The 22,800-nt window shown below is 45.3% G+C and overlaps 1 protein-coding gene across 2 annotated transcripts in view; it reads right to left on the bottom strand.

Annotated features, from left to right (window-relative positions):
• Positions 1 to 22,800, bottom strand: part of Fer1l6 (fer-1 like family member 6) — a 122,429-nt gene that overhangs the window by 31,648 nt on the left and 67,981 nt on the right. Inside the window, exons 22-30 of one of the 2 annotated variants that reach the window (XM_037197798.1) lie at positions 15,339 to 15,449; positions 14,914 to 15,075; positions 13,396 to 13,573; positions 11,343 to 11,566; positions 9,538 to 9,663; positions 7,786 to 7,822; positions 6,494 to 6,618; positions 4,797 to 4,928; positions 3,792 to 3,917 (exon numbers count right to left, since the gene is read on the bottom strand). In XM_037197798.1, the coding sequence (XP_037053693.1) occupies positions 3,792 to 3,917; positions 4,797 to 4,928; positions 6,494 to 6,618; positions 7,786 to 7,822; positions 9,538 to 9,663; positions 11,343 to 11,566; positions 13,396 to 13,573; positions 14,914 to 15,075; positions 15,339 to 15,449 (1,221 nt within the window). The remainder of the gene's footprint in view (positions 1 to 3,791; positions 3,918 to 4,796; positions 4,929 to 6,493; positions 6,619 to 7,785; positions 7,823 to 9,537; positions 9,664 to 11,342; positions 11,567 to 13,395; positions 13,574 to 14,913; positions 15,076 to 15,338; positions 15,450 to 22,800) is intronic. The other variant, XM_028871879.2, reaches the window with a different exon arrangement.

The following is a 22,800-nucleotide window of genomic DNA, read 5'->3' as shown; positions in this document are numbered from 1 at the left end:
GGAGAAATCTGGGAAGAAGATGGAGGAGTGAGAAAAGGAGGAGAGGAGGACTCCAGGGGCCAGCCACCCAGCTATACAGCAAGCCACAGAGTAAGAAGTAAAGAAAGGTATACAGAAATAGAGAAAGGTAAAAGCCAAGAGGCTAAAGATAGATGGGATAATTTAAGTTAAGACAATCTGGCTAGAAACAAGCCAAGCTAAGGAATGGCTTTCATAAGTAAAAATAAGTCTCTCTGTGTGTATTTATATGGGAGCTGGGTGGAGGGCCTCCAAAGAGCAAAGAATAAAAAAATAACAACTACATCTGACCCAATGGCCTCAACCCTGACTGCACATGGGGACACTTGGGTGCCAGGTTCTATCTTGAGATGTTCGCGTTTTCTGGATCCTGAACTTTGGCACTTTGAAAAGCATCTTAGAGTTTTAGAGTGCAACTAAATCGAGGAGCCACTGCTTTAGCATCCTAGTCTTGGTGTTAAAAAGAACCATACTGGCCTCATCTTTCTCTGCTATCACCCACCCAGAGGAAACCAGTCCTTGGCACATGGCAGTGAGGAACACACCGGAAAAGGATGCAGAAGACATGAGCCCATGCTCTAGTTCTAAGTAATTGTGTCGTTGTGGACAAGTCTCGTTTCCGGATCTATCTGTAAAACCATGGGGGTGGCCCTAAAGACCCGGACCAGCACCAGTGGTTCCCAAGGGCATTACCCTGTGAGTCTTGCCTTTAGCCATGGCTCCCTGAACGGTGATGTTTCAGATCATGAAGCCTGATTCCAGACTGGCTGGGCCTCAGGCTGTCAAAAGTGAACACAGTGAAAGGAAAGGCCGTGATAGAAGGCCAGGAAAACGTGACATCAAAATTGAGAAACTTGGTTGTGAAGAAAGCTGAGAAACATATTTAAGACTGTCTCCTGCAGATAGAACAGGGTACGTAGATGCAGCTACATATTCAAAAATGTTCTCTAGAGATTACTTAATAGTCAAAATTTGTAAACAGATCACATACCGAAGCACAATCCAAAGCCACTCCTCTGTTTCTCCTTGTTGAATCACTGATATTTAATTCTCCATACAGCAGTGAACTCGAATGCAACCTATGCACATGGCTGCTCCCTTGTTTATTTTTACATTTCCTAGTTCTTATGCCTTTCAGAACCAGCATGTAATCTCTAGGAGAGTACTGTCCTGTTCATTACTTTATCTCAACAACATGGAACAGGGTCTTTGGAATATTTGTTGTGTGAACAAGTGATATATATCTACTCAAGAAAATACCACATGGCTGCTAAAAGGAATGAAGTCATATACTGATTTGGAAAAATGCCTGTGCTAACTTTTGAAGTGGGAGAAACATAGTAAAGAACTTTGCTTTCTTTCTGTTTGCATTTTTTAGTTACTTTTAAAACAACTTTTTAGTATTTCTTAAGTTATTTTAAAATCAGTGTGTTACATAACCAGCTAATTGTATATTAGTAAGTAATAGAGCCGGGCAGTGGTGGTGCACGCCTTTAATCTCAGCACTCGGGAGGCAGAGGCAGATGGATCTCTGCGAGCTCAAGGCCAGCCTGGTCTACAGGGCAAGGTCCAGGACAGGCTCAAAAGCTACACAGAGAAACCCTTTCTCAATAAAATAAAATAAAATAGAAAAAAAGTAATAGGAAAACACACTCAATCACCACCGCTAACAAGGTCCATGCCAAACATTGGCTTTCCATCTTGCAGTGACTTGGTTGCTAATGAAATATGGCACAGTCATTTTTCATTCAAGTCCTTCATGTCCTCAACTGCAGCCCAAGCTAGACTTCCTCCATGCTGCCCACCCCTGCTCCACAGCAGCCCTGACCTCCGTATAGAGAGTCCTAACCAAGAGAAGTGCAGTAGGTGTTGTGTCTCATGGGTGATTCAGTGAGAGAAAAAGGTGGGGGCTGGAGGTGGAGACAGCGCAAACGACAGTTCAATAGATTTGTTTGTTTCCTGAGTTCTCTGGGCCTTTAGTACTCATAGGAACTTCGAGAGCCTCCCGAGTTGGAGAAGAAAAATCAATTATTGAACACAATATTTCTCAAATTTACTTGAACACACACCCTATTTCTTGAGGAATATACACATTAATTCTCTCCCAGGATGCCAGGAGCATCCTGAATACCATATTGAAAAGGCTATTGTAGAGCATCCTGTAGGCAGGTGTTTATGACAGGCTACCCAGCAAGGTCTGAGGTTTATCAGAAGCACTGCCACCCTTCCCAGCTACCCTGCTTTTTTGAGGACAAAGACTCCACCTCCACCCTCCACTCCCCCTCTGTCTGATGGTACTGAGGTGAGGACACCCATAAAGTGCACGATGTAAGGACAGTTCATTTTCCCTTCTCATTAATTTTTTTCTTGAGACAGGGTCTCGCTGTGTGCTTGGCTAGCCTGGAACTCTCTATATAGGCCAGGTTGGCCTGGAACCCTGCCTCCTGAGTGCTGGTACTTACTAAAGGCTTGTGCCACCACATCCGGCAATTTGCTTTTCTTTTGTGCTTTGTTAATGCTTCTCATAAGTTATATAAGCAACATGAGGAGAGGTAACACTGAATAAGAATACTGCAATCAAAGAGAATCACAGAAATGAAACCTAGGCAGCAAGCTAAAGACAAATCCATGACCCATAAGGATGTGTACAACTGAACGTCATGCTTGCTTGTCCACTTTCCCTATAAGTTAAAAAGTTTCACAATTAAAGTTTTGTGACCCATTATCAAACTAAAGGGAACCCTAGAGAACATGATGTTTTGAGGGTTTTTTTTTTTCTTTTAATGCATTCAAAATGAAACTTCTGACTGCAGTAGTGCATCAGCAAAGCCATTGGGGGAGTTTCATTGCCCTGTTGGGTCCTGGGTACCTGTCCTGAGCTCTTCCTCCACTGTCTTCTCTCTGAGTGTTCTACTTCTGATTTGGTTTCCTTTCCTGCGAGTAGGTAACCTAACAGAGCTGATAAAGCTGCTCAGAGAAGTCCTGTATGCCAGGGAGTGAAAAGCCAGGAGGTGTCCATGTTCCTGAACGACCTTCATGCCCTGTAACGGACTGATTCGGGTGATCCTAATGGCATATGTTGAAGCCTAACTCTTTTGGAGCAATGGCTGGCTATAGGCAGGTGACCGAAATCAATGATGTCACAGGAGTGGAGCTGTAGATTTCAGACGTCGCTCTTTTGCTCTGCACAATCACATCCCCAGAGGAATGGCCACGTGAAGACATACATAGTAGGAAGGTAGATACCTACAGGCCAGCAGGAGAGGTTCCACCAGATGCTGACACCACCAGGTAATCATGGACTTACAGTCCCCAGAACTGTGAGAAATACATTTCCATGGCTTAAGCCCATTTGTGGTGTGGGAGCCCAGCTGGGAGACCGCTCCCACATTTTACCCCAGGGTACTCTTGAGGACTGAGGGATAAGAGATTTAGATAGAAGGACAGAGGGGAGAGAAACAGATAGAAACACAGGATAGCCTCAAGAGGGCCTGGATCCTTAACCACTGCGGGGGGGGGGGGGGGCGCGTCTCTTCTAAAGGGCATTTATAGGAATGCCAAGAGGTGGAGCAAAATACCTCCCCCTAGCTCAGCCAAGTGTAGACTCTTCGAATCACCTGGAAACCATGCACATGATCAAGCAGTCCTCTAATGCCGCTCTGCTGGGTAAAGCAAGCTCAGATCTTACTAGGAAACCTTTGTGGGCCTCCACTTTTGTTCCAGCAGCGTGAATAAGCTAATCCACCCACTTAGATCAAAGGAGGATGGCTTACCGCAACAATGTACACCCTGATCAGTACTTGAATGGGATGATTGGGTGGAATTCCTTGCTGGATTCTCAGCTGCCCACTGTCCTCTGAGTCAGAATCCTCTGGGCTTTTGTAGATGCAGAAGGAGCCCTGGAACCACAGAACATAAGCCAGAAAGCAGAATGGTCATGTGACCCATGAGAAACTACAGTGAGCTCAGTGGTGGGAAAATGAACATAGCCCAAGTGTCTGAAGGACATGGGCTAGTGCCGCCCTTTGTCACAAGGGAGGGGGATGTCCTTGGGCAATTTATACAAGCTGCTTACCTCAGCACTTATTTGTGGTACTAGTGGATGGGGTCAGTATGTTAATGCTCTCATCACAGGGCCATTGCATGGGGAGTGTGACAGAGGGGATCTGAGTGCTCTTTACGTGTGGAATGCTGGTCCCAGATTTCCCTACTGTCTCCTTCTGTCCTGAGTACAGTATTCCTCTTTCCAGACACAGCCACGGAAGCTTAGGGAGGTGAAGTATATTGTTCAAGCTGCTAGCTACTATAACAAACAGGATTTAAATCCAGGTTGGCAAACCGAGTCACTCGGGTTATTTCAGTATACCTTGCAGCATGCAGTAATGAGCCACAGATATTAGCAACTGCTTTGTGATACTGAAAACCCAAGTCTGCCCCAAAAAGTGTTGTACTGTTTGATTTATCTTGCTTTTCCAACTGGCAGCTCTACATTGATCACATATTTAATGTGTTATGGATAGGACAGCAAAGGACAGTGGTCCTTATGGGTAGTGACTATGTCTTCTTACGTTATATACAGTAAGTTTAATCCACTGGCCGTAGATAAAAAAAATATCTCCCAAGACTGTGGCTGGGACCTGTGTGGTTTAGAGAAGGTGCTGGGTGAGCACTGAGGAGCCTTTACCCCCATGTCCCACATCACAACCCCATTGTTAGAATGGAGTTATGGCTGGCATTTACAGACAGAGACAAAGAATGGGGTCCACATGGGAACCTGCCTTGAACTTTCCTATGACTCGGTCTCCATCTAGACCATGATCATCTTCTGTAGATTTGCCTCTGAAGAGTTCGAAGGTCTTCACCCAGTCTTCAAAGTTGTTAAATTCACTCTCAAGCTCGCCATCATATATCTTTAGAGAGAAGAAAGATTATATTAAGAGGACAGAAGGTTAATTACTCTATCACCTTTAAATTCATTCTCATTCAAAGTTTGAAAACAGACAACTCCTTCACCAGAATAAAACAGAAATGGCCTGTGGCTCAGTTCCCAGTAGAGTCCTTGTTCCCATCTGAAACCTTATGAGGACAGCCTTTATTGCTACGTTTTAGCATTCTGGTCGTCTGAGCTTCACCAGAACCATCCATTTCTATTTCCTGTTAGCCATGCTCTGGACACCATGACAGCCTGTCCAAGCACACGGGCTGGGCATGCATGGCCTGATCCCTCTGAAGCCATGAGCCTTACAAGTCCCTCCCCCGAGTTGTTCCCTCGGGTATTCAGATCAGAGTGACGCAAAAAGGCCTAATAGAAAAGGGTCAGCGTTTGTTTGATGAGGAAAATCAGATTTCTCAAAAACTGGCCTTGAAATATGCCCCAGGGAAAAGGTAAGCGACTGCTTGTTGATTTATCCTTAACAAGATAAGGAAAACATTTGGCTAAACACTCCTAAAGCTAACTATTATGAATTTTATGAAGCCCTTTGCATAAAAAATTGAATTCCAAGAAGTATAGCCAACTGAAAACATTTCAAAGAGTTATTTATGTTTATGTGTGTAAATGTTTTACCGTCATCTATGTATGTGTGCTACGTGTATACCTAGTGCCTGTGGAGGCCAGAAGAGGGCACCAGAACCCCTAGGCTGGTGGTTGTGAGCTCCCAAGTAGGTTTTGGGAACCAAGTCTAGATCCTCTGCAAGAGCAGCAAGTGCTCTGAACCTCAGAACTGTCTTTCCAGCCCATAGAACATTTTTAAATATACAGGCATAAACACAACAGCCCTTTTTATGTTTAATTGATGTTACTGGCCATTAACTATACACTGTAGTACTTTTAGGAAGTTGAAATCATTAATATTTATTAATTCTTAACACATTTAAAATGGCAGAATGTTTATTTTTGTTATAATGCATGCAGACATGAATTTTCCAAGTGGGAAATAATATATAGACTTTAGAAATGCAAAGTAGAATTCAATTTGAGGTTTATAAATATAATTAAAATACTTATTCAAATTTCCTCTCAACATCACTCAACTTGATCATCTACATAAGTAATTGTTGGACTTCAAATTTTCACATCCGTACTTACATCTCTAGCTAATGCTCGCTCACTAATAGGAACATTGGTCTGATGGAGCTGATTTTAGTTAAAACTCCTGCTATTTTGAGTGTGCACACAAAATAGTGCCCAAGAAGGGTTGAAGGGAACTTTTATACTGTAAATTATCTCCCAGGTTGAAGCTAAACAATGTACATTATACCCTTTCTGAATATAGGGCTGTGGAGAAAGAAAAGGGACAAGCTTCCTTGTCTTGGTTTACCTGCATGTTAGACTTTACTTCCTCACATCAGTGACTATAGTGAAGACAGTGTGAGTCACTTCAAAGAAAAGAATCACTACAGTTGAACAAATCACCAAGACAAGCCTGGTTCTGAGCTTTGCACCCCACCCATGGAGGCCCTTGGACCCACAGACCTTCAAGACTGCCAAGTTCGGGATCCCATCATTCCCATCATCTTTCAGTTTCTTCTTGGGCATTTTGTCTTTCTTCTTTTTGGGGCCATCCTCTATATCCAACACCACCTCATCTGGCTTTGCGTCTGTGGATATTCGGCAGAAATTGTTATCGAATTGTTGACCACAGGGTTACTACATCAGCCCTGGAGTCTGTAGCATATGTAAACACAGTGTTTGTGGCTGCCCTAGGGCCAGGCAAATGTTAAGTGGGTCAGATCTGTGCATAGATGCATTAAGGAGGCCCAGAGAAGGTACATTATTTGTTCTTTCCCCCAACTAGCAGAGAAAAGACCCGGATTTTGGATAATTCTGAAGCTTTTTGTTACCTTCCTTCTCAAATGTCCTCAGGGTCTTGAGAGTCATCTAGTTCAACATAAGGCTCAAATATGTTAAGAGTCTTATACAAGGTCATGCTAATAACATTTTTAAGTATATTTTTAGCAGCATCATGTGAAGAAAAAATGACTAGAGATGGGCGTTGAGTTCTGCTATTTCTAGCTGTATGACCTTGGATGATAACTTGACCTCTTTGTATTTCTGTCCCATCGTGTGTATGACGAAAATGCTATTGGAGATGGCTGGACATAGGAAAAATGTGAAATGAAAGACATTAGTTAGGAGCCAGGCTCTCAGGAGTGTGTGCGCGCGCGCGCGCGTGCGTGCGCGTGCATGAATGTCCATGCCATCTGAACCACTCTTGTGTGGACGCCCATGCCGTCTGAATTGTTCTTGGCTGCTTGCTGTTACTGCCGTCGGTAGGCTATGACTGGAATTGAGCTCTTGGTCATTCCCCCAAGCTTCTTTTGCTGGACTTCTGCCAAATCAGTTCTGACCAATCCTCGCAAAGTGAATTTTAGATCCCGAATCCAGATCTTTCCACTCAGCACTATTCATAGTTATCTTGTTGGTTTGGGCCTGTGCTTCCAGCTTGATGCTATTTTTATCCTGCTGCTTCCAAATGAAAGCTCTGCATGGGGCATGAGCCGGTCAATTCCAGTAATTAATTTGAATTACAGACCAGTTCAGCTCCAATACCTATGAGCCTTTCTTTTCTGGTACTGTGGGACTGACCCAAAGCATGCCAGGCGGGTTCTATTCTCCAACCCTCCGGATGACCTGTGACATGTGTTGCTATCTTCTTTATGTGGACAAGGGAGTTGAGCTGTAACATATCTGTCATGACTTCCACTCGTAATTCTTACTCGAATGGCCCTGTTCTACATCCAAGAAGTCCCCAAATAGCCACTCACCTGTGGCCCTTTTCTCCTTCGAGTTGTTCTCCTTTTCCTCAAAAAGAAAAAAGAGGAAATAAGATTATCGATACTGCTATATTTAATTTACTAATCTCAAGTGCTAAGAGCTTTAATTTGATTATCCCATCTCCCTGCATCCCCAGGAATGCCATTTTAAGAATATTAAAATAGTCCCCAAGAAGTCTCCAGAATGAAGCCTCACTATGAAGACCTGACTCCTAGCTGCAGTGGGGATGTCCTAACCCTAGAAAATAGGTTTCTGCACACCCAGCAATGGTGTTATCAAGGGGAAGACTATTGTTCTCTGTGACATGCTTTTCTAAGCTATAGAGAGGACAGATCAATTTTACACTTCCCTGGAGCACCCCACAGCCTGCCCTATGAGTTTTTCCTGCTGGCATGTTGGGCCCTTGGGTGGCTACCAGGGGTTGAGGAGGGTAGCAGAGAAACAGCGAAGAGTTAACTATTCGTAGGAAGTAGAAGCGTCCATCCAGGAAAAGGAAGGGGGTGGAGGCAGGGGCTAGTGTTTGATTTGTTAATTCACTGTACACCAGTGTTTTTGAGTAGTCCTGGATGAAAATGTAGTCTCTCTAAACTAGAGTCCGAACAGGCTCAACTGTGGTAACACGTGACCAGTTCTTATTTTCTTTTTAACTTGGTGTTGATAAATCTTAATAAAATTGGTCCCTGACCTTTAACCTGAATTTCCAGGGCCCTGGCTCTCCGGTGTTGGGACTTGATCCTTGTCTTAGTCCACGTACAGGGGGCTCTATGGTTCCCCTGGCAACCTACCAATTATTGCTATTTGCTATGCCAAGATCATCCTTCGCTTGGATCATTTCCCCTACAAATGTAGAATCCTGCTGAAGCCCTGGTGCTCTGTGGCCTGGGGATGCCCTGCCCCTGCTGCTCACTGTAGAGACCCCACTTCTCCTTGCTGAGCTCCCTAAGTCTCCCAGGGTCAGATCCTGTGTGTACTGACTATACTGAATATCCTTCGAGAGTCTCCAACAGTAGTATGGAGCTTACATACTACACCAGCTCCAGCCAGAGGGTGGGGAATCTCGTAATCAGGGGCTCCGGTCTTCTAGGATTTTCCCTAACACATTTAACAGAACCATAGTTTTTAAAGTTCATCTTGTTTAAACTTAGTTATTTGATAATTCATACGATGAGTTTTGATTCACCCCCTCAGGCGACTCTGTCCAAATCTACCCCTCCTTCCCTTCCCACCCAGCATTGTGTCTTTTTCCCATCAAGGTCAATGTGTGATGTCCCAACGTTCTTGGATGCTCAGCTCTACAGGGACCATTTACACTGCACCCGTCCTTTCAAGGTTCGGGGATCTCGGGGAGAGCCGAGAGAGTGTAGATGACTACCACAAGAGAAGTACATCTTCTGGATACAACAGCTGCACATATGGACTCCCATCAGCTGTGACAGCATCCACAAGACCCCTGCAAGCCCAAGTCAGATCAATTCCCGTGTGGAGAGAGGATTTGGGTCTGAAGTTCTGCCCCTAACTGAGGAGCAATTGTTAGCCGTTAGGAGAGGAAGGATTGATTTTTCTCTGAGAGTTTAGCCCCTGATAAGTTGGCCAGACCACAGTGGAATGCCAGACAGGGTCATGGTTAAACCCTCAGGCTCTTTATACTGAAATTTAAAGGGAGATGTATGGCCTTGAGGGAGGAAGGAGAAGATGCCATGATCTCCCTGGGCCCGTCGACAGTCACAGGCAGGAGTCTCTACCTTCTGTGCTTTCTTCAGGGAGGCGTCATACTTAGACCACCAATCAATGACATTCTCAGCAGATTCATCTGCTATGGTTCTTTTCCTCCTTTTGGTGGATCTCCGAGAAGGCTTCCTGGGATCTGGCTAAGGGACAAGAAGTAGGTTACTAGTTGGGCCTTGTTTGTCACGGGTAGAAGCAAACTGGTTATCTGAGGAAGAGTGTGTGTAGATGCCCAGTGAGAGGTGGGAAGAGGTATCTGTTGGTTTTGTGGTAGCAGTTCTCCATGCTGCTTTGATAAATGAACATTTAATCATATTTTCAACCATCCTTTAATTAATTCAACCAACGGTTACAAAGAAGCTGTGTAGACTGTGTCCAACTTTGGAGAGGCAGTGGAGCTTCCACACAAACCTAGAGAGCTCCAAGCACAGTGGAGGAGATAGGGTCCCAGGCCATGTGGCACAATGTCATGGAACAGAACGGAGGTTGGCTGCAGACAGACTTGGGTCAACATTCACTAAGCAAATCATATGAAATGTGTGATTCTTGGTTTTCTCAACTAAAGATGAAGACACAAGCCTAATTCTTGGTGGGAAAGTTCTAGTGGCAGGAAGTAGGAACTCCACAGTTAGCATCATTTCTCACTTAAGAAGTGCAAGTAAGTGCCATCTAAAACGTAAGCGGCGGATGGTAGAAGAGATTTAGTTACACGTAATAACTATCAATGCATAGCTCAGAAAGCAGACATTTGAGGAAGACAGCTGTCTCCAGAAGACTCATCACACACCCACCATCCCTTCTCTCCCCAGCATCTCTAGTGGACCTACTGTGTGCCAAGTATTCTCTCACGGACAGGAGATACAAAGACACGATGTTAACAAATCAAATCCAACTTGGGCTAACGGGTTTATGATAGTAACAAACTCTAAGACTGAGGATGTACCTAAGTGTCTGGTTCAAAGCTGGGACAATGGAGAGAACTTGGTGAGGGGACACCGAGGAAGGATGTGATTGGTACAGCCTGATAAACATCCCCATAATCACGTCATACTTGCCTTTGCATTCCAGTTTTTAGTTTACCAGGCAAGAAACTCCTTAGAATTTTTTTTTTTTTAATTTTGAGACAGGATCTCACTATGTAGCCCAGGATGGCTTTGAATTTGTGATCCCCTTGCCTCAGCCTTCTGAGTGCTGGATTTACAAATGTATAACATTATAGTTGGCAAGGAAAAGTTAAGAATGATCTTGGGGTTTGAAATTAAATCTGTGACCTCAGAAGACTGACAGCATCTTTGTCCTGTGGCCTTTGGTCCTCCCCACCCTCAGAAACTCACACCCACATTCTAACCAGGACCAACTCTGCTCAGTTCTGAGCTCAGTGGCTGGGTGTGTTCCGGCCGCTCTGGCAGTAGACACCTTCCCAAAGCCCACTTAACTGAAGGTGAAAAGTCTTCCTCCTCTTTAGAATTCAAAGGACACATCTTGGTCATGTTTGACTTTGTACAAAGGAGGCTCAAAATGTCTGTGCAATAGTCCTGGATGAAGGAAGCCTTGCCTTTCCAAGCTAATGAATTTCGAAGAGTTTCTGTCCTGTTAAATATTACTGTCACATCTGACTAGCGCTTTAATTTCATACACAGTGACTTTCCAATCCTCCAACAGTACTTTGAGGTGGACAGCAGTATCTTCATTGTGAATGAGGAAACTGATACCCAGAAATGTGAAGTTGCCGGCTCAAGGTCACATAGCTAATGGCTGGCTATATTCTCCAGTGCAAATTCCACCGAGCCTGGCAAATAGGAAGCAGATTACACTGACTGACCTTGACTTTCCCATCTTTTGGTGGTTCCTGGGATACAGGTTTGTGCTCGGGCTCGAGCATTGGAGAGGAGTCAGGGATGTCGACCAGAGTGGCAGTCTGGGCCTGGGCAGAGTCAGGTACCATTGTGGGAGGTGGCTCAACATCCACATAGACGTGGTCTGTTGGGGGATCCTGGGAGGAGCTGAGTTCGGAAGACTCGATTGTTGCTAGTGAATCTGAAACGACTGAATGAAAGCTCATTCGGTTAGTCAGGGAACACAGCTGTTAAAACTAGCTTCCAAAGTGACAAATTCTTGACATTTCTGAACCCCATTTTCCTTATTTCTAGGATTACAGTAACTATTTTCCTGGGGGTTAAAATGAGACCATCATGTATGACATCTGTTGTACAATAGGCAATCCATGAATGGCAGTATTAATTATTTATCCCTTAGAGAAACTGTGGACACTAGGATCATGAAAGCCAAGGTTTAGGGCACAGGTCTTCTGCATTGATGGTCTCTCCCAGTGTGTAAATCTGCAGAGATTTTGAGGTTTCAGAAGTCGGCGAGCCCCCAAGTGAGGGCAGTACACGGGGCACATGATCACATGAGCTTAGCAGAAAGCAGAGTTACAGCCTTGGAACCTATGACATTCTAGCTGGGCTGCGGATGTCATTAAGGGTCATAACACTTGTCCAGAGTTGCCAAATGCCCTCTGCATCTCATGTTGTACAGCTCAGCACTGGTGGGTGTGTTTCAGCCTGGAGTTTCCACGGTTGCCAAGGCCTTCAGAGGCTGTCATTCCTCTGGGTATGTCTTGCAACAGCAAAGTTCATCCAGCACACTCCCGTAAGTATCTACTCTGTGCTAGACACAGATGCCCAAGCTGAAATAGACACCCACAGAATAGCAACCCTCCCGATAACCACACAAAGCAAAACCTAACCCTCCAAAATTGGATAGTAGGAGGTGGAGAGGAGAAGGCTAGAGAGCGAGGTGCAAGAAGAGACAAAGGGGGCTCCAATGCAGTAATGGGAGAGATGTAGAGTGGTGTAAAGCAGCACAGTGCTCCAGAGCGCCCTCTGTCTGTATTTCATACAATTTCATGGGCACATTCCCTGAGACCAGTAGTCTCACTCCTGGATAAGTAGGCTGGAGAATCTTCCACAGCATCTTCCTGTGGGAAACACACACAGGTACCTTCATCACAGGATGGTTGGTGAAAGTAGAGAGTTATGGACAACTTAAGAGTCCAGTCCACTTCAAAGGGAAAGGAGAGGGGAAATACAGTGGATGCAGTGGGTAGTCATAATAAGCTAATGAGCACATGGCAGTGTGGATGGATAGTAGATTGTAACATTGAGTGAAAGGAACCACAAAATGTTATAACACCCTATCATTTATGTAGATCAAATGTACTTAAATTTATAAGAGGGGCCAGAAAAAATGGCTCAGTAGCTCAGAGTGCAGAGGACCTGAGTTAGGTTCCTAGCACCCATGTCAAGTGGCTCACAGTCACCTGTAACTCCGGCTCCAGGGCATCTGATGTCTTTTTCTGATCTCCATGGATGTTATACTTGTAAGTGTCTGTCTGCACATCTCTCTCTCTCTCTCTCTCTCTCTCTCTCTCTCTCTCTCTCTCTCCTCTTTCATTAAATCTTTAATTTTAGAGCAGTGTTGATGAGAAGTCTGCACTGGGGAGGGGTCTGGCAGATAGGCATAGGAGGAGAGTGGCTATGACAGAGAAGACTTGAATAGCTCAATGATGCTGCTGTAGCAGGGAGCTGAGTGGTGTAATTAACTCTGAAACCTGAGAACCAAAAGTGGAACAAATTAAAATAGCACCAAACATAAAGCCAAGGAAAATGGCAGAGAATGGGCGGGGGGGTGGGGGGAGTTTAAGGAATGTTCAAAGATGCCTCAATAGAGGGTTTGATTCTGACATGAGAGAATAAAAGTGTAAATTCATTAGAAAGGCCAGCCAGCCACATGAGCATTCTTTGAGGCAGATACCACTGGACATACCCACAACCACCCTGACTCTACAGTCCTTTTCAGTCTAGAACATAGGCTGCTCTTCTTACCTCCATCCGTCTGTGAAGTCAGGGCAAGGGGCTCTCTGGATTTATACAGAAACTGTTTCAAGCAGTTGATGGTGTAGGTGCCCACGAGGGTGCTTCTCCCGAAAGCTCTCCAGTCGACCACACAGATGCTGAGCGGTGGGTGCAGGAGCTCATTCTCAGGCAGCTCCTGCAGAAGAGGTGGAGGGAAAATGCCACTACCTGGGTGGCTTTGTCTGCTTTGGCCCTGTGGACTCATCTATAAGCTGGTCTGACCGGATGTCTGCCTCTCTTCTCCTTGCCTTGACATTCTAGTCCTCAGACCAGCTGGGCAGCTTGCCCAAACTCTGTGGGGCTGTCCTCCCAAGCCCGGAAATAAGCACTAAAACTGTGATGGATATGGTCTAATAACAAGTCATCTCAGGTACAAATCCCTGAAAGATTTCAGTTGCAAAGTATCTCCCACTGCTGTATTTCCATGCAATGTTTTCAATCCTCTGATTTGCTGTTACAGACCACAAGACCCCTCATGTCAAAAGACAGTTTGGCCAGTCCTCATATGTGAAGCAGATGGAGAGCAAGCCACGAGACATGGAACTAAGGGGACAATGCCCTACACACTTGTCTCCTCTAGTGCCCAAGAGGATCAATGACATCCACTGTGAAGAGCTGCACACACTTTAGTGGCCCCTTTGGTCATTTAGAACGCGTATCTGTGGAACTGAGTGGCTTGGACAAAGAAAACTTTTCCTAGTTCCAAACCAGAGCAAAAAAACATATATGCTGACATATTGAAATAAATAAAAGCACAGGTGTAAAGACATAACTTTACACATGACAAACACTGACATTCTTAACATAAGAGACATTATTTAACTATGGCCATCAAAGTAAGTTTCTATAGAGCATCTTGTTCTCAGAAGCAACTGGAGAGCTTGTCAAACCAGGGAGGTCTGTGGCTCACTCTAAACACTTCTTTATTTGGTAGACTGGGCTAGACCTGATGTTATGTATTTCTTTCTCTTTTGGTGTGTGTGTGGGTGGGCACGGGGTATTGAACATGCTAGGCAAACATCCTGCCGCTGATCGATATCTCCAGCCCTCTCTTTTCATTTTTAAGACAAGGCCTCACTAAGTTGCCCAGGCTAGCCTGGAACTCTTTGTAGCTTGGCCAGGCCTTGAACTTGTGTCCCTCCTGCCTCTGTTTCCTGAATAGCTAGAATGATAGGCCTATGTCATGATGCCTAGCTGAGAATGTGCAACAGGTGAAGCTGGTAGGGATGAGTTGGCGGCTGTGCTTCGAAGAAGCCTGTCTAGGCAAACATTTTCAAGTTTTCTTTGATTTATTGCTGGATCTAGACCTGAACATTTGAACAACAGGTATCTACTTTTTCTCATTCTGAAAGCCTGGCTTTCTGTAATCAGGCTACTCATGGAATCCCGAAGCATCTCCCCAGGCCACGTGGGTGAAGGTGAGGAGCCCAGCTCTGGAAAGGGTGGATGAGTAGATGAGGGAGGAGAAGCCCATACCACTTCAAAGGCTTCTGCCTGCACGCTGAAGTTGGGGTTGTTCTTATAACTCTGGATCACGCAAGACTTCACGCCTCGTCCCCCACATTCAATGAGAACCTGTGGCCGGTCCACAGACAGGAGCTGTACCTTCTTCATTTCTCGGACACCCCAGAAGAGGACCTGAAGAGAGGGTGGGCAGAGCCAGAGAGGAGCCTGGTACATGACCAATGGAAAAGTCACACGTGACTCCTGGGAGCGACAATGTGGCCTTCCAACTGCAAACTATGCAGCTAGTGGTAGACACTGTCTTGTCCAGTTCAGCTAGTGGGGTCTTCCTTGGCTCACCTGCCCATCCTGCCACACCTCTCCAACTATGCAGGTGGGACCTCCCCACCCCCCCAGTGAGTCCTATGGGGCAAGCCTCTCCACTTCCTGAGCCATACCTCGACCCGGTATTTACTCAGCACTGGCCGGATGTTGGAGGGAACAGGATAGATCTGTGTGATGTCTGGTGGGTCAATGGGAGGGAGGTCCTGTAGTCCAGAAGAAGGAACCTGCCATACAAAACAGTCATTATTGAGAGGCTGGAGAGAAGAGGGGATACGTAAGTAAGCTATGCAGCACCTTCTCAGCAAGACATCTTTATTTCTTCAGGACCTTGCCGCATACCACCTTCAACAAATCGTTAGTGATAAGAACATTGATTGGCAAGCATTGAGTGAGCACTCAGGGTATGCCATGATATTGGTAAGACATAGCTTTCAGTAAACTCACAGTAGACAATAGAGAGGGGAAACTCCCTTGAGTGTATAGATGTTCACAGCTTGATAAAATAACACACAGAATTGCAGCGATGGATGGAAAGGGGACCGTGCTCACACCCTGAGCTTCTGATACTTAAGTACCCACTGGCTTCAGAGAGTCAAGAGCTCCAGGCAGCCCACAGTGCACAGCTACGGAATGAGATCGTATTTAACAGAACAGAGACTTACTGCTAATCACTGAAGCAGAAAGTAAAATCTTGTGAGTGTGGAACTCGGGAGAAAATGGGTCACTTTTGTGCCCTTGGGCACAGTGAAACTACAGGACAACCAGTAAGCTTTGCAGAAATATCCCACGAAGAACCTAGAGAATTCCACTAAAGAACGGGAATTTCCCACATATAGGCCATGCTGCCATCTCTTCGAGATCTAATCTCACTGCCCACATCTGTCAAGGAGCCTTTCCAGACTGAGTCCCAGTTATTGTGGCCATTTTCGTGCCCTGTGCCCATTGACTGCCCCGCATCTTCTGTATAGGCACAGTAAACATGGGAATCGGGTGACCAAGAGCAGGAGCCAGGCTTTTGTGAGTGACCCTGTACAGGTCACTTCCTTTCTATGAGCCTCAGATACCGAGCTGGCCAACACTTCAGTCCTCCAGGATCACAGGCTCTGTTAAATACTGCACTGGAGTCTGTGATTCACCTCTGTACGGCTTTCTTCTGCCTGCAAAATCTACCGAGCTGGGCCAAGAGGAAGTCTTTCCTTACTTCATCTCCTCCAAACCCTCAAGCAGTACTGCACACACAGTGGCTTCTTGACAAATGTTTACTAGCTGACTGTCACATGAGCCCCATATGCTAGAAAGTGCCTGATTGCTCATCGAAACCAGCAAAGCGCAGACGTCCCCCATTTCATCGTTCCAGGCATATTCTAGTCAGCCACGGCAGATGTGGTTAAGCTAATTACATGAAAGCCCAGAAAAAAGACAAGCAGACGCTACAAATACCAAATAGGCTGGAGATCATGAAGCTACAGAATGAGCCAGAGAAAGAAGCTGGTACCAGGAGGACAAGTAAGTGCCCAGCTGCCTGGTGGGCCAAGGTGAGTGGTGCTGTCTGCCAACATCGCCTCACCTGGGAGGCCAACCGCTCCTCTGACTTCAGTCACAGAACCAAGACTAAGAGGCACAGAGACAGATACTGTGTGCTTTCTCACACTTGTATTTCTTAGAGCTTATAGAGTTATGGAAAGTCTTGTGTGTACATGAGAGTTGGAAGTAGAAGTGAGAACATTCTAGGTGAACAAAGGGGACTAACGGGATGGGGAGCAGGGAGAAAGAGAGGGCACATGGTCTACTGGTATGAAAGCATCCTTACGTAACCCAGTACTGAGCATAAGGAATAGAAAAAAAAACAAAAAACAGCTGAGACTGTGGTGGGAAAGGAGCTGCCTATGGACATGCTTTGCATTCTGTTTTAATCTGACATATAACAGCTATGCGTATTTATAATGTATAAAGTAGAATGGTTTTTAAATGACATGGAATGATCAGATGGGGGCACTTGGCATTCCTGTCACTTCAGGTTTCTTTGTGTGTGGGGGTGGATTTCTGCTGGATTTCGTGTTTGTCCTACTGCTACAGGTCACTAGACATTACCCCTCCCCCTCCCACCCAACCAAAGCATTCATCATCTGTTCTCCAGCCCCCACCCCCACTCTCACACTTCCCAGGCTCTAAGAACGTCATTGGATACGCTTTTTAAAAGGCGCCGTGCATGGGGCTGCAGAGATGGTTCAGCAGTTACAGGCACTTGCCTCTCTTGCAGAGGACCCAACTTTGGTTCCTAGTGCCCACATGGGAACTTACAACTATGTGTAACTCCAGTTCCAGGGGATCGAATGCCCTCTTCTGGCCTCTAAAAGCGCCAAGCATGCACATCCATGGATGCAGACAAACACTCACACACATACAATAAAAATAAAAAATCTTCTTTTATAAAAAAAAAAAAAAAAAAAAAAAAAAAAGGCATGGGCCGGGCGGTGGTGGCGCACGCCTTTAATCCCAACACTCGGGAGGCAGAGCCAGGTGGATCTCTGTGAGTTTGAGGCCAGCCTGGGCTACCAAGTGAGTCCCAGGAAAGGCGCAAAGCTACACAGAGAAACCCTGTCTCGAAAAATCAAAAAAAAAAAAAAAAAAAAAAAAAAAAAAAAAAAAAAAAAGAGGCATATTTAAAAAATCCTTTTTAAAAAGGGAAGTGTGTTTCCTTACTCTGGGAGTGCTGAGATATCAGCCTGGGCAATCCTCCAAAAAGGTACACATTATGACCTTAAATATTGACCCCCAGCAATTAAGGGATCCTATAGTATGGTGGAGATGGAATGGCTGACCATCGCGGTTAAATTTCTTCATAATGAAATGGGTCAGTGTGGACTGGAGAAATGGTGTGTATTTCCTCAGTGCACAGGGCCCTGGGAACAGGGGACTGTTATGAAGGTGAAATAATTCAACTCTGGGGCAAATGGAGTAACTTGTGGTGAAGGACAAATTGCTCTAATATCCCAGGGAAGATGAAACATGAGAAACTCAAAAAAGGTCTGGCTGCACAACTCAGGCCAAGGTGAGCCAAATTTGTACCTAGCACAGGAATTAAAGAGCTGTTTATTCTCAGGGCCATGTATGACCCTCATCCCAGCCCTGCACATCTGGACAATCACAGATGTTCAGAAGCCTTTCTTCTTTCTCTGCTGTCTCCCACTCATCATCTAGCCTTCAACAGGTTCTCCTACTCAGGACTGCCATGAGGGGCCGGGCTTCAGCCCTCGAGCTGCAGGAACTGGGGAAAGTTACTTTGGATCTCCGACTCTCAGTCCTATCACTGGCGGAATGAGGACAATGATCTCTTAAGTCCAGAGTCGCTGTGAAGAAGTGTTGAGAGGCATGTCCAGCACTCAGATGCTTTCTGCCACAGAGGATTCCCTAGGAGCGAAGGCAAGCTGCATTGGCCCTGCAAAGAACAAAGCTCCACTTTAAGTCATCTCTAGTTAAACAGAGCTGATTCTGGACTGCCGCTGTGTAGGGTGGGTGAAGCTCTGAGTGGGCGTGTATAGTTGACATGACCACCACCCTGTCAAGGACTCCAATGCCTCAGACCCATGGGAATGGCAAGGCCTTCCTCTGGTCTGATGTTGGCAGTGTATGCACCAAGTACCAAACACAGATGCCTCCTCCTGAGGGTCTAGAGCCTGAGACTGCTGCCTACGGAGAACCCTACTGAGATGAGCTCACCCACATCCTCACTCAGCAGTATACAGTAAACACACCGGCTTCCTGGGCTGCTGTTGTGTCTCCATCAGAGTGCATGGCTGCTGGCGGCCATGTCAGAGGAGCGGCAGGTGGCAACTGACTTCAGGGGATTGCCCCATCACCATGCAAGGCACCGATGGGTGAGTCTCAGATAGGCAAGGCCCCGAGAGCCTCGGCCCCAGAATGTCTCTTGCTATTTCTGTGTCTTTGAGTGTTTGCCGCGGCCATTTTTCTCTGGTGTCTGGCATGGTGTGAATGGAGGCGGTGGGGAGATCCTTACCGCCCTTAACTGTAATGTGATTATCTCTTGGAAATATCCCATTCTACCCATGGATTATTATGAAGATGACTTCCTCTTATGCGGTACTGTTTAAAGTGTTGTCCCCTTGCCCCTAATAAAACAGGGGCTGCAGAGGATAGAAAATAAGAACAAGGAAGTGTCACATAGCTAGTCTCTCTAGCTGAGGACCTGTATATCCTGCAGCTTTGGTTAGTGATTAATAAAAACGATTGTGTCCCAGAAGCTAGGCTAGCTCAAGTTCTTTTAATCTTAACGTTGAGAGATGTGTTCACAGGTTTCAGTGTGTATCATGGCTAAAACAAAGCTTTAAATATGACTCAAGTTTGGATAAAGATGCTCTTGTCAATAGCTTTGAGGTTAAAAAAACAGGGAAACAATCAAAAGTTTAGAAAGGCACATAGTTGAGTGAGGGGTTTATTAAGGTCAGGGAACAAGAACAAAGCAGCCTGGTTATTATCAGCCAATGTGCCTTTCTTGCTAGGATGGGTTTGTGATCAAAGATGATGATTAATTCCTTGTACCCATTTCTGCCCTCAGCTTCCCGACATAAAAAAAAAACTGTAAGTAGAGATGACTGATTCTTTTTCATATATAAAAGTTTAGATTTGTGATTCTTCTGAGATTTCTTATAAAATTACCTTTTGAGATAAATAATAAAACATTTGGTCCTTTGTAACTGCAAAATGCAGCCTGGCAGTAAAAGAACTGGGTGAGGGGAACGTCTTGCTTGCTTACACTCTGTTAATCTATAACAAGTTGCTTGGGTATGAGTGTATGTGGGCTCTTGGGACAACTTGTTTTTCACCTGTAATGCGTAAAATGTTTAATCATGTAAGGGATATGGAAAACATGTCAGTTCTTCATTCTCCATTGCCCTAATCACGTCAGTTCCAAAGCTGTGCAAGATGAGGTGCTGGTGCTTCAAAATAACTTAATAACTTAAAAAAAATGTTAAGTTCTCTAGAGGGAAACATCAGTTTGGGCTCCAGTTTCTCTACATATGGTTATATACAATGCCCACTGTGCGATAAAGCATGGTATGTAATGTGGTCGAATGCCAAGAGAAACAACAACCACGGAAACAGATCCCAGGGGATTTGGGTAGTGGCATCAATCAGACAGAAACTCTACAATAGCAATACTTACTCTGTCCAATAAAAGACATGATGCAGGATTTCAGTAAAGAATTGAAAGATAAAAGAAAAAGGAAGAAATGGAAGTTCTATGAGCACACCAGAAAACCTTGGTGAAAGTCCATTTTTTAAAGGAGCAATAATAACAATAGTACACACTATCTCTCAGAGAAGGGAAGCCCAAAGGCAGAATAGTATGTTCAAAACATGGGATGAAATTGTCACCAACCCTGGCAAACAAAATGGTCTCAGGGGAAATATATTGGGTCTTAGTTCAAATAGCAAGTGTGTGTGTGTGTGTGTGTGTGTGTGTGTGTGTGTGTGTGTGTCCTGGCTAGACACAAACCTTAGTCACATGTGTGACACTGCAGTAGATAATGCTCCCCGGGAAGGAAATGTGAGAGCAACATTGTTAATGTCCTGACATGTTAGCCCCCAGAGGAGGCAAGTGTGGTCTCTGTGATTAAGCCGATGGTGAAGTCTCTGGGGGCCTGAGCAGAGTATTCTGGAAGGTCTTAATAGAATGCCAGAATCTTCCTTCTTGTTCCCCTGACTCCATCACTAGCTTATTTCAGGTGAATGGCTTCTACAAAATCCAGGTCAGTAGATCACTAATTGATAATGTTAAAAGAGAAAGGACACACAGAGATGCTACGTGAGACTAATTCATTCACTTAATTTGGACCACTAGTGAGATGCTTTAATGAGCAGCAGGCATGAAGGAGGAGACTCTTACTTTCCTCAAGTGGGACTGAAGAGAAAGGCAAGGACAATATCGCTTTTCCTTGATCTGTACCAAAGAGACAAAGATTAAAAATAAATGAAAAAAATATGGACAAAGCTCACGTGACGATAAGTGAAAGCTTCCTGGGAAGTGGCATAGGATCTAGGAAGGCAGATATGCCACATAGGTTTATAAACACTGTACACTGAACAACTCCAGGGGGCACTACGCATGGCATTAGATAGAAATGGCCCTTTCCTGGGATGTGTAGTGAGCCTACTTGGTAGTAAGATAAGAGAGCATTGCTAGAATTTGGAGAGTGTGGTAGACAGATAATGGCAGCAAGATCTGTGTTTTGTCTCCTTAGGAACATTCCTCGGGAACACACCCACACATAGCAGACACTGAATAAATCCATGTCTGAATGTACGGATCAACGAGTACAGTAATCCTTGTCTTCAACAAGCTGACACAGTGACAAAGGAGGCATGGGCCGTTTCAATTGCCTACAAACAATGGGGTGAGTGGACTAGACAGAGCGGCAAGGAGCAGGAGAGAACATTTGAAATAGAGTGGGTGAGCTTCCTGGAACAGGCACCCATTGCTCTGAATTGTGATTCTCACAGACAGGCAAACGGCTCCGCAGGAGTTGAGGTGGGCAGAGTCGGGAGGCATTTCAGAATGAATTACTGAGTTATTTCACCATGCCTAAGAGCAGAAGAGTAAATCTATGAGATCCAAGACCCTGCAGTGGCTGGCCATAAAGAGGCCGTAGCGGCTGCAGGGTAGGTAGAACTAATGTGTGACTCTGAGAAAGTAGTTTGAGGAAAACTTTTGAGACAGCTTAAAAGCCAGACTGAGAATTTGATAATCACGTATAGTCTAGATTTTTTTCTCTTCATGGAATTTAGTCATTATAATAAAACCAGAATGGTTTTGTGGTTACATATGGAAATACTAGGTTTTGAAAAAAGATATTTTTAAATGTTCTTCAGAGAGCCTTTACCATGGTAGCAAGCATTTCAAATTCCCGAGAGAAACATTACAGAGAAGCACTTCTCAAACTCTATTCACTGCATTTGGAGGAGCTGGTGTTTTAAAAAAGCAATGTTTGGTAAGTAGTTTCCCAGGTAAGGAGTGGGGAGCAGCTGAAGATGCAGAAGAAGACAGAACACCCTCACCTCATGTCCTGGAAGGAACATGGAGAACGATGCAAACAAGAGAATGATTGACACGAGATCTAGAAGAGCCCATGGAACAGCGAAGATGGGAAACAGGCATGGGGGCAGCTACGGGGCTAGAAGCCATGGGCGTAGATACCACGGATAGAATTAAGCTGGGCTTTGAGCACTTCAGGGGGGCTGGGCTAACAGCTGGAGACAGACTAGGGCTGGGAAGAGCGAGGGGCAGCTAGCGTGGGCGGCCGATGGAAACAATGGATCTGATGAGTACATAGGAGAACCATGCGGCCAACTCCTGAGTCAGGGGAGTGTCTCAGCACTGGAAGCAGGGGAGTGAGAGTAAGTCATCCACAGACCCAAATAGGCGGCAGCTGCGACAAATGAAGACATCTCCAGCCCCAGTGTGCTCAGCAGGTCTGAGCTCCACCTGCTAAGACAGTCGTGCTGATGATCAAATCATAAATGAGAAGTCCTAGTGAAAGCCTGGCGGATTGCATC

The sequence above is a fragment of the Peromyscus leucopus genome, chromosome 20, assembly GCF_004664715.2.
Source record: "Peromyscus leucopus breed LL Stock chromosome 20, UCI_PerLeu_2.1, whole genome shotgun sequence".
In the NCBI taxonomy this organism is placed as follows: Eukaryota; Metazoa; Chordata; class Mammalia; order Rodentia; family Cricetidae; genus Peromyscus; species Peromyscus leucopus.
The sequence above is the reverse complement of the archived record's forward strand: the minus strand, read 5'-3'. Positions and strand labels throughout refer to the sequence as shown.